This window comes from Neopsephotus bourkii, unplaced genomic scaffold, assembly GCF_033783945.1.
Source record: "Neopsephotus bourkii isolate Nb327-2 ecotype Australia unplaced genomic scaffold, CSIRO-AGI_Nbou_v1 NB_1346, whole genome shotgun sequence".
In the NCBI taxonomy this organism is placed as follows: Eukaryota; Metazoa; Chordata; class Aves; order Psittaciformes; family Psittacidae; genus Neopsephotus; species Neopsephotus bourkii.
Genome location: NW_026901826.1, coordinates 1,783,387 through 1,795,603, shown reverse-complemented (window position 1 = coordinate 1,795,603; position 12,217 = coordinate 1,783,387). Strand labels below are relative to the sequence as shown.

The 12,217-nt window shown below is 36.1% G+C and overlaps 1 protein-coding gene across 5 annotated transcripts in view; it reads right to left on the bottom strand.

The window, feature by feature from the left end:
* Positions 1-4,582: 4,582 nt before the first annotated feature.
* ANOS1 (anosmin 1) overlaps positions 4,583-12,217 on the bottom strand; it is a 134,295-nt gene continuing 126,660 nt past the window's right edge. For 4 of the 5 annotated variants that reach the window (XM_061366477.1, XM_061366478.1, XM_061366481.1 and 1 more), the window contains 4 exons: positions 10,331-10,502; positions 8,880-9,100; positions 6,079-6,220; positions 4,583-5,421 (listed from right to left, as the gene is read on the bottom strand). In XM_061366477.1, the coding sequence (XP_061222461.1) occupies positions 5,363-5,421; positions 6,079-6,220; positions 8,880-9,100; positions 10,331-10,502 (594 nt within the window). In that variant the 3' untranslated portion in view covers positions 4,583-5,362. The remainder of the gene's footprint in view (positions 5,422-6,078; positions 6,221-8,879; positions 9,101-10,330; positions 10,503-12,217) is intronic. The other variant, XM_061366479.1, reaches the window with a different exon arrangement.

Sequence of the window (12,217 nt, the reverse complement as noted above, 5' to 3'; positions counted from 1 at the left end):
TTGAAGTCATGGAGAAAAAGAAGAATGGCTATTTTGAATTAAAGTGTGTAGAACATGAACTACATATTTATTATGACAATGTACCTGTCTACAGTGACACATGATTCTTGTCTGGGCTTACAGAATCAAAATGACAAATATAATTAAAAAGTCAAACTCCCACAAAAATTTAACTATATGGGTCTTTCTAAATATTATCCATGTCAAAGGAAAATCAAACCCCAAAATTCAAGCAGTTATTCTAATGAGAAAGCAATATCAGGAAATTGTGAAGTTTATGTTCAAGTTAACAAAAGCTAAATGCTTATTAGGTACGTCAAGAGTAAGTCAAAGTGCATCCCCAAACTATATTGCATCTGAGAATGACAGTACATATCTGACAATTTGAAACAGTTAAATGTTTGCATTAAGACAGATATATATATTTGTTAAAAAATACAGAATTTTAATCATGGGAAACTGTACTTTAAAATAGAAAATACTCCAAATCTGGTGTATACATAGATTTCACCATGAGTTTAAATCATAAAAATCTTGAAATAGCAGGATCAGGCCACTGACACAGACCCAGCAATATCTGAATTATTTTAAGTTATTATTACAAACGGTGAACAAATCTTGACGGTGAACTGTTCTATTAAAACAGAGAATGGGACGGAAAGTTCTTTAGTCTGATTTTCTACTTCAAGGATTGCTTGAAGTAAAACACTCTAATGATACCAAATTTATTTTCAGACTGTTTTGATCTCTTTGTAAAGAAAACAAAATGCTGTAGTAAATGGAAGATAAAATGGTATGACTTCATAAGCAATGAAATACAGATGCAGCAAAGGTACCTGGCGTGACGCTGATTTTCCTTAGATGATTATATGTCTTGAACTTAAGAAAAACAAAACTATATATTCTGTATGAAGGAGATAATGTAGCAAGATTTCAATGTAGGATAGTTTATTACCTAAAGAAGTATGTACAAATTCTAAACATGAAAATAGTAAGTAAAAGAAATCAGACTCTATTTACATTTTTTTTACAAATATTTTTACAAGTGTATTATTTTTTTTTTCTAAATAACAGGACAAACACGTAAGACCAACCTTTCTGTATTACATACATAAATAAATACTGACTTTAACTGAGTACTATAGGATCATAATTTCTACAGCCAATTTGGGTAACAGAGAAGCAGTTCTGTTATCTCTAGTACAATATAACTAAGTGGAAGGAAAAATTTTACATATAGAGCTCTGTTAATTACTTTGTAAATTGTACCTTACTAATATATTCAGTAGAGGTAATACAGTCATTACATTTCATGCCCACAACTGAACAATGAGTTTTGGCATGCAAAACCATATATAATCATCAACATCTGCAGGTATTCATTTACATTTTTTTAAATAAAGGGTTTTCTTAATTATTTTAAACTACATGCAACAGCTTATTAGCATCATATTCCTTGTTACAATGCACAAGTTTGCATAACATTATTTTTAGTAATCGAAGTTCACAGGTGCTGCTCAAAAGGGTAGGAATATACTTGGCACAAAATATGAGAAAATGTATTAATAAATAAGTCAATATCATGACATTTACATATACACAAGACTAAAGTAAAATGTTTCATGGTGTTGTACACAGAATTTAGAACTGTCTGGGTCTCACACTTTGTTCTGTAAGGCCCTGATTTAAGACAGCATTCAAGCAAATTTTGACATTTGTGCTTTATACAAGGCATTGCTAAAGCTCGTTCTTAACTGCACAGGTTTACTTCAATCCCACTGACTTCTTTCATATATATGAAAGTTTCCTCTTCTGCACACCTTCCTAAATCAGGGCATGCTTATCTGAAATTCCCTGGCTCCAGTTGGGCGCATGGAGATGAAAGCACTGGGGAATAAATTGACTTAGTATCAAAGATTCTATGCAGTTCTGCTAATCTGAATGATAAAATTCTCATTCAGATTAGCAATGAGTATTTCTTTATCTGTCTGTGTGACCATGTCAAACATTAATGTCAATGTTAGCATTGCCACATAATGTCCTCGGCTCTTTCTGAAGCCATTAAATCGAGGATGCTCAACATTCCAGAAGTCAGACCTCTTGTTTATTGCCTATGTGCTATATTCTTAATGAATATTCGAGATTACACACAGAAATACACACAGAACAAGCTCTGTCTTATTTGAGTTTCTCTTGCTTCTATAAGCAACTCAAAACTGGTGAAAAAAAAAAAATAAACCATTCTCTTCTTAAAAAAAATCACTGATGAACAAAAGAAAAATCCATTTCAAAAAGCAGGTAGCAAAAATAGCATACTCTTATAAATCTGCTTTAAGAAATAAAGATAAAATGCATCCTTAAGTCAAGAGACATATTAACCAGAATCGTACATAGCAAACAATATATCAGTGTAAAGGTGCAGAGTACCTAGAACCATCCCAATGTCTATATTAACTCTGTATTACACCACATCATTAGAGAAAATAAATCTTCAACTAGTGAATCAAATAGCTCTATTGCCAAATTAAATGTTTAATGACTTAGGCTAGTAAATTAGGACAATACCCTGTAAAATTCAGCAAACAAGGCTTTATGAATTAGTCACTAACAACTTCCAATCTGTACCACTAAATTCAAAGAATAATCAGGAAATCACTGACAGTTGGAAATTTAACATCCAGGCATGAGCTTTGTTGACTGTATTTTTCATTTTTGATTTGGAGGGTGCCTAGAGAACTGAGTTTATATGCTGGCTTGCAAAAGGAAAAAAATAATTTACATCTTAGTGGACCCTCTACATAAATACACTGGTTCAATGCAACTCTATCAACATTTTTTTAAAATTTCCAGATTCTACTTTAAAAGGGAAAACCACACCATGGTCTTCAAAAATATATTGTTATTTTTAGAAGTTGAATGCTTCAAAGAGACTGGCATCAGCAAACAGTAGCTCTTCTCATTCATTTCAGAAGCATGAGTCTTCCCCTCAGCAACCAAGACTAAAGGTATGATCACTCAAGGGTGCTAACTTCCAGTTTATCTCCAAGACAGATCTGGTATCATTGTAATAAAGATGGACATCCGTGTTCTATGCTTTACAATGTCACTATGAATGAAACATAATTTCATTAACCTTAGTCAGGTCACTGTAGATTTGCTCCAGCATAACTAGAATAGACTGTGATTGAAAGCTTTGGACAGAATTTTTCAGAGAAGCCTGAGTTAATTATATTCCCTGATCCCACTGACTCCTGCTCTCAGCAAACATCATGGCGATCATTTCTAGCCTTACCTATGCCCTGTGCAATTTAAATGTCGAAGTGCTGCACATCAGTTCCATTCAAATTGTGTTTTCTTGGTAAAAAATTGTAAAAAACCATTTCCATCCTGTCAAAAAACTCTGAGAATCTGGCTTTCTGTCAAAATTTAAAACAAACCTTTACCACGACAGGTTTTATGAAGAAGAGTTCACCCTTTTATTTCCTAATGTATTTTGGAAAAGGGGAGATGACAGAATGATAGAGGAAGGAATTATAAGTACCATAGCCTTTAACATTTCTAAAACTACTGTTAAAAGCCAAAACCATGTAGCAATACAAAATGTCTGGAACAGTTCTTGGTCACTGCATATCTAAAAATAACCAAAGTAGAAACAGAATGGATGGGGAAAAGAAGCCCTTTAAAGTCAAAGGTAGAAATATAGGAAAACTGGAATAAGCAAAAATTAACTCAGCTTCCTTCACCCCTGTGTTATGAAACTAAAAGCTACAAACTTTAAAAAAAAAAGTATAGGCAAACTATTTGAGTATTTTGTGAACACTCTACTATGACAAATATAACTCTGATCCTCAGTTTCGGGTATTTCTTTTTTTCATATTTGTTTTCCTCAAAACACTACCAAAAGAAGGAAAATATATTTAGCACTAAAGGCTGAGCTTCTCACACTGAATATCTCAGGCAAATATGAAGTATAGGTGAGTCAGTAGCATCTGCTGGTAGAAAAAGTGGCTGGTTGATGTTTTATCCTCATATGATGATATGGGGAGCAATGGAAATGGTGACAAAGAATGCAGGAGCATCTTGAACATCCTGAACATTAGAAGCTGATTATAAGTATCTGCATGAACCTTTATTGGCAGATATTTTTCGTCCTCTCAGTAATAAATCTAAGCAGTTTCTGTTTACTGTTGAGGTATGTCTCTCTGTGTGGCAAATTATCTTAGACAGTTTATATTGCACAATAAGGCAATATGAATTCCCTTATGGTTGAAAAGGGCACCCATCTGTCTAAATTTGAAAAATGCATTCAAATAAACTATAAACTAATGTTTTCCAGATGCCAGAATATTGTCACGTAATTCTTTCTGTAAGCAGAACAGCAGAACCACCCAATACATCCATTCTTCTGTTCAAAAGATCCATGGGGAAAAGAAATATGCACATGAAAAGCCAAAGCCAAAAAGTAGCTCTTCAGCTACTTGAATAATAAACGTGCCTCAGAATTTCAGTTTCTAAAATGTTAATGTTAACCATTCATCTCGAAATAACATATGAAAAAAATATAAATCGGATTTCAAATTAATTGTATTAATCACCATTAATTTTCAACAATTCTATCAATTGCCATTTGTTTTTTTACAATGGTACATCTACCCTGTATATATTTTAGCTATTAACTACATTAACGGAAGATCTACACATCAGAATATTACTATTTCAGATAGATAGGTGATACAAATGTATCGCTATCTGTGATGATACTGCAATTACCAAATACTGACTATTTTAGGGCTTCTGCTACTGTTATTTATTTTACTTATGTCCTTATTTCAGACTAAAGGAGATCTTCTTTAATAGCAAAATACACTAGGACTTAAACTGGTGACAGGCAAAGCTTTAAGTAAAATAGATCATTTAAGTATGCTGATGAGAACATGGCCTCCAGTGTTCAAAAGTATGTATATATCACAGGACAACCTTGAAAATGTTAATGTTGAAGTCACTAAGAGAAAAAGCTGTATATGTTGCACCATTTCAATCTAATTTAAACACAGAAATGCAAAAAAAAAAAAGTTCATTATAATGAACAAACTTCTGATTTTCTCACAGGTGTTGAGTTGTATGCAATCTTCAGTTTGTGGAACAGTGGTGTTAATTAAATGATACTTGCTGTATGCTTTATCCTGGTCTTGGTGCAATTACAATTCTTCATGGCTAAACTACAGAGAAGTAGATACAGATCGTACAGGATGGTAACTTCCATTGGAAAACTGGTGTCATTGCTTCTACAGATGTGCCTTTCCCCAGCCTTCATTTGGGAGCTCAGTTTTTTTCTTTTATTCGTATAATCATCTGAAACAGTCTAATATTTCCCTGGGGGTGGCTTGTAGTGATGTGGATGATGTTGCTTCAGATGAGGTCCTAAAAAAAGAACAGGAAAATATTCATGTATCAAACCCTGAACATGTAATACCAACATTTAACAGTACTAAATAGGCTTTGTGAGGCCTTCAGCTGACAATCCTTTATAAGTGAACAGCTTGTGTTGACAACTATGTGCATGTTCAGTGCAGATAGCTTTAGTGAGACTGTGAAAAGACAAAAGGATTCAAGAATCTTGGACTAGTTCAATGTATTTTTTACTCTGCTTTATCACACTGGGCTGTACTTTTCAGAAATAAATGAAATGCTGAAAGTGAACTGCTTTATAAATATGATCAGGCTTTAGCCATGCTGGACTGAACACACCCAGAAAAATTTAATCTTGAAAGCTGAGGAATCCCAGGCCTAGCTAGTACTTGGAGGACAGACCATCTTTGAACCTCAAGTGCTATAGGCATAAGCCAAACAGCCATGGAGGAATGAATGGCAAACATCAGACCACAGAAACTGAGTGAAAGATTGCATGTGCTTCCATCATTGCTTGGGATAGTGGGGGGAACCCCAAATTTTCACACATCTTCAGTTTAGGGAATGCTGCTGACATCAATAAAGACTCTGAGGCTCAAGCAAAATGTTTACATGTGGAGGACTGAAGTTTTGTAACATACAATCACGTCTAAACGGGGTAGAACTTACTGTGGGGTGAAAATAGAGGAAGGTCGGGTGTTCGAAATGATTTTATTGTAGCTGGCCCTTCCCCACCAGTTGTCAGCACTTGAACTTCCAAGCGGTACAGCATTGATGGCCTCAGATTGGGCACAGTAAGTACATAATGATCCTAAAATAAATAAATTGCATTAATCCTCAAAGCATCTAAGAATACAATGCAGTCATTCTACTCACATAAATCAGTTGTTTAAAACAGGTTCTGTTGCTCTCAGTACTGACAAATCATTTTCTTAGAAATACATTAAAAGGATTTAATATATACATCACTCCATTGAGAGGACTCATTCTGAATTTTTTGCTTGATATTCTCTTTGAGCAGACTTTTTTTACCATAATATTATGGTTGCATGTGTATGAGGTCCAGATTGTTCCTTAGTGTTCTGGAAAGTGGACGCTCATCAGGAAAAAAAAAAAAAGTAACTTCCTAATCATTGTTTTTAACAAACATGTTCATTATATAAATATGTTTTTATGTTGGATCTGCTTGGGAGTTCTACTAATTGGTAAATTAATTAATGGCAGGCCTAGGGCCCTTGCTGCAGCTAGCAAAAGTGTGTGTGATTTCATGTTTGTCCTAATTACACCATAAGAATTTGCCTTCTGTTCTTAATCCCATTTCTGGCATGATGGACTCACTTTTCAGTGCTCCATACCTTTCGTGGTCACATTTGTGCAAAATAAGCACTTTTCAGCTGAAAGAGGGAAGATTCAGATTAGATATTAGGATGAGATTCTCCACTATGAAGATGGTGAGGCAGTGGCACAGGTTCGCCAGAGGAGCTGTGGCTGCCCCATCCCTGGCAGTGTTCAATACCAGGTTGGAAGGGGCTTTGAGCAACCTGGTCTAGTGGAATGTATCTCTACCCATGGCAGGGGGTTTCGAACTGGATGAGCTTTAGGGTCTCTTCCAATCCAAACCATTGTATGATTTTATGAAAATAATTTCAGAGTAAATTTAAAAAAAACCCACTCCTAAATGGGAATACATCTGGCTAAAGACTAACAGGTATTAAGGAATTAAAAGTTCTGATTCATCTTATTCCAAGCTGGAAAGGCTCAGTCCCAGGAAGCAGACAACAGGGCAGTGACGCTGGACAGTGTGAGCAAGGTGTGTTCCTGCAACCATCCAGGCTGGGCTGGCCAGCAAATTGAAAGGCATGTTCTTCTGCTTGGCTATGAGGGGAAATCTAAGTAAACTGTTGGAATAACTGGTAATTTGCTGTTGCTGAATGAGGGGGAAGAGAGAGAAAGAGGAGTGCATACATCACTTTCATACACTCTGCTCGTTCAGGTGCTCCTCTGGCAGTTGGGACATGTGCGTTTCAGCCCTGGTTGTGCAAATACTAAACTTTTATCGATCTTAGGCTATCAAAGAGAATGAGTGAATGATCTTCACCACAAAATACCTATGTCCTGGTGATTTCTGAGAGGTAGGAGATACTGTTTCAACTGAAGTCACTTTTCTGCAAGTTACCCAGTTGCCACAGACAAAGATAGATAGATAGATAGATAGATAGATAAGATAGATAGACAGACAGACGGATAGAGAGATAATTAAATAAAATTAATCTCTAGGCTCTACAATAGTGAAACCAGAGGACAATAAAGATAAAAAATTAAGCAAAACACAATGCAAAGGAGTGTTTTAAATAAAACTTTATACATATTTCAGACCTAACTGGACCAAAAGCTTTAAAAAAAGGAATAGAAATGCTGAATAAAAAATATACCTACTCCTAACAAAAAAGATGAAAACAAATATGTAAATCAAGATCTCATGGTCTTTAACTTTGCTTATTATTTTGTTAAGTGGCTGCAGTGTACCCCACAGTTCTAAGGAATTCGTGGTCAACTTTGTTGCTCTTCTGCAAAACAACAGGCTTTGAAACATGGGTGCCCTATAGCCCTAGGTCAGCCTGCTAGGAATTAAGCCAGAATGATGAGAACCTTGTCTTAGATTTGTGAAAAATGCATTGAATGTAATATGCATCCAACAAAACATTCTGCACATTTTTTGAGGAGACAAATGTGAAAAGATTTTCAGCAAGTTCTGTTCCAGAAACAATTGCCTTGATCCACTTCCCTAAAGTGAATGGAAAGACTCCCAGTGTTATTAGCAGACCTTGGATCAAGGCCAGCTGCTAAATCCTTTTGTTGACTGGTGGATCTGTCAGCAGAGTCTGAATGAAGTGCCCTTCACCTGCCTCTGCCAGAGAAGAACTGAAATAGCAAAGGCCATCTTAAAGCAAATAGGAAAAAGAATTCAAATTATTAATTCTTGCACTTTCAATAAACAGTGACATCTTGTTCTCCTTTAAATTATTTGTCCATTGGACAATGATGCATATTGGCAGAAGGCAAAGTGATTTTTATTTTTCTTAGAGCAATGATACAAAGGAAGAGAAAATTCTTTTATATCCATTGACTTGGACACCAAATAATTAGTAGAAACTGCCAAGTTGAACAGCCTGATCATCAAAAGAAAATAAAAAGCATCTATTGCCACACAGATGATCTTTTCCTCCCTTCAGGCATTTCTCTGACAATCATTGCTAATTTGACAATTGTGCACATTAAAATGTTTGATGTGTCATTAAGATGAGTAGCTCTGCTTTCTAGCTTCAGCAAGTAGGAAAAATTAAGCACTTCCTGCTCTAACTTGCCTGCAGAGCCAGAGAATGCTATGTGTGACATCTGCATCACCACTAACATTAAAAATACACACACACTTATGAAGCCGCCAGCAAAGAAAGTAACAAACAACTTACTGCTGGCAGTATCTGTGACTGTGAAATGATGCTGTTGGGTAAGCTGTTCTGCCGGCTTTCTGTGGTTACTTCTGCCCAAGTAACTTGGAACCCTGTCATGGGCTGGTGAAGGTCTGCCTTGGATATCTTCCAGGAAAAATGGCCAGTGATGTTACCTTCCTGAACAATGAAAGACGCAGATAGATTCTCGGGTTTGGCCAACACTTTGGGTAGAACTGGCACTATAAATTTGGAAAGCAAAAAAGATAAGCTAAACTTTTAGAGGTAATGTTCAAAAAAGTTCATTTAATTCCACAAATCAAGGACAGACGGAGCTCTCTTTCTGGTGTTACCCAGGATCCTGCCAGCTTTCTGGCATCAGACTTTCAGTGTTAACCAAAACCTACCTTTGACACAATCCATTGGCATTTTGGGCCAAATTCAAACTTCAGATCAAATGCTGTCAGCTGCAGGTGACAGAAAGGAAAGCGTGTGGCATGTAAAGATATAAATGCCTCATTCACAGGCAGCCATCCTTCTGCTCCACTGTATTTCAGAATACCTGAGCTCAGATTTTCAGTTTTGGGACCACAAGAAAATCCACAGGATAGCACAGATCTCCATGATGCAGGCAAAAAGTGAAAGTCATGCTCTAAAACTGAAAAAGAAGCTAACAGGGGGACTCTGACTAAGGGAAACATAAGCCTTAACTGCAGTTGCCCAGGAAGGCTGTAGTGCTGGAAACTGTCAAGAGGGGTGGTAAGAAGATGGCAGTGGTGGCCAGCAGGGCTCTGAGGTGACCCACAGAGCATGGGATACCCTTGGGGATACTAGGGACTCAAACTGCAAGGGTCACCCTCTAAATGAAGTGAGAGGTTTTCGGACTTGGCTGCACAAAGCCATGGCTGACTTGACCAAGTGCTGGCAACAATCCTGCTTCAAGTGGGTAGCTGGATTAGCTGACCTCAGAGGTCCTTGCCAATCAGTATCTCCATAATTCTGATTTACATAACCTTCCAGCTGCACCTATCATTGTGGCATCACTGTGAAAGATATGTGCCTGTATTTGTTATTTGAGAGCAGAATTAACCTAAATAAAATAAAACTGTTTTGAAAAAGCAGCTTGCATCAGTAGCAAAACATGCAAAAGATGGGTCATGCCAGTATAATTATGTTTACAGTTATTATCCATCATTATAATACATGTTTCCTTCTTACAAAAATAAAAACTGTCAAATAACAAATGTCATGTTTTTAAACAGTCCACTAAAATTATCACCTAACTGACAAAACAGTAATATACTAGCCAAAATCTATACTGCTCTGTATTTTAGTAGATTTTTCACATAGGCACCGGTCATATTTTTATTCTGAAACTTTCATTTCCAATTTTAGAATAGCTTTAAAGACATTTTTTTTAATTTATTTTATGATTTGAAACTGTTTGGCTAATTCTCCAGATCATGCCTTACCTCCTTCAGCAGGACAATTAATGTGCTTGTGGTTTTTTTCTTTAAATGCAGAGCAAGATGGGGTAACAAAGAAAATACTCTCAGCCTTAAAACGACCTTTAGATGTTGCAGGCAAAACAGTTACTTTATATTTGCATGAAAATGACAGGTCCTTCAGAATCATGTAGTTTTCCTACAACAAAAAAAAAACAAACAAAAAGATCACATGGTGCAAATAGACCTCTAGTAAAAACAAACAAAAAAACCAACAAACAAAAAAACCCATTGGCAGAAGATGAAACATTTTCTCCACTAATTCCTGCTACGCTTAACACATGCCAACGTGGCTTTCAGTCAGAGAACAAAGCAAACATTGCCTACATTATGATTATTTTCAGTAGTATAATATATTAGCACAGTATTTGGATATGTCTTTTAATTCTACACAGTTCCTTTGCCATGTTGCATCAAAGCAACTGGCTTCTAACATTTAGAACAGTCTTTCTGACATGGTAGAGTGGGAGTAGCAATGTGAGGATGTAAATGCTAGTCGGATTAAATAAATGTAAGAAAGCTGAGTTAAGCTGCTGTAAATGACAGGCTTCATCTACATTCAGTTTTTTAAAAGCACATTCAAAGTCCACCACGTCATTAAGGATCCATTTTTTTCTGCTTTACTACATTAACTAGTTCTATCTTCTTGTCAGGAAGAAAAGCTTTACAGCTGAATTACAAAGCACAAGTCTCCATTTAAAGACAATAACCAGAGAAGAAAACTTTACACAAAGCGTAAGTGTCCTGCTAAATTCTTCTTGTTGTCTAAAGTATTTTTGAAAATCAAAGCCTGGAAGCTTTAGGAGAAATCATATATGAGAAAAAAATGTGGGGTTTGTTTTTTGTTCTTTGCTGTTTTGCCTTTTTTCTGGGAAGATGTCCAATAATACCTTACTGTCTAAGGTCAAAAGTCTTCCACTGCCTTTTAGGTCTTTACTTCTCTTCAAAATTACTATTTTCCAGTGTTGTTCTACACAGGCACCTTTTTCTAATGCCAAATTGGATTAGTCTAATGTTCACTTGGAAGGTCATTTTCATTGAGATGGGGCTGAGAATGAACTTGACTCCCCTCCATCTGCCAGAAGAGTGCTCTTACAGGCTTGACACCTCCTTTGGACTATTTTAATTTATTGTGACAGAGCCTAAATGCTCAACACTGGATATGTAAGGCCTTTATTCACCTTGACCTATCATATCCAGTACCAAAGATTTTGTAGCATTCTCTTTCTTCTGTTTGCTTGTAGCTAGATTCTCCTCCTTAAGAAACAGTTCCCCAAAGTAGATTAGACCAACTACCGTAAGATGATTGAGACGAAACAGAATCGTAGAATCATGAAATGATTAGCATTGGAATGGACCTTAAGATCACCTAGTTTCAACCCCCTGCTATGGGCAGGGATGCCTCACCCTAGACCATGTTATCAAAGCCTCTGTCCAATCTGGTCTTGGACACTGCCAGGGATGAAGCATTTACCACTTCTTTGGGCACCAATAATGAACTAATCCTATAATGCATGTAGACAAATTTACAAAGATATTTTCTGACCTCTAGCAGAAATAAACTCCTAAAATATCAAATTTCTCCTATCTTCAATGTGCATAACTTGAAATATGTTAACATATGTCATAATAATTTTTTTAATCCACCTCTAATAATTTGCTTTGCTGACCCCATGAAGCAGTAAATCGTACAAGCTAACAGTCTCCTGCATGAGAAATGATGTCTTTTGACTTACTGTACTTCTACATACCATTAACTCAACTGAATTGATCTCTTAGTATATGTCAGGGTAAGAAGGAAAGGTGAAATGTGATTTCTTCCGTTCTCCATAACCCACTAAATCAATTATGATG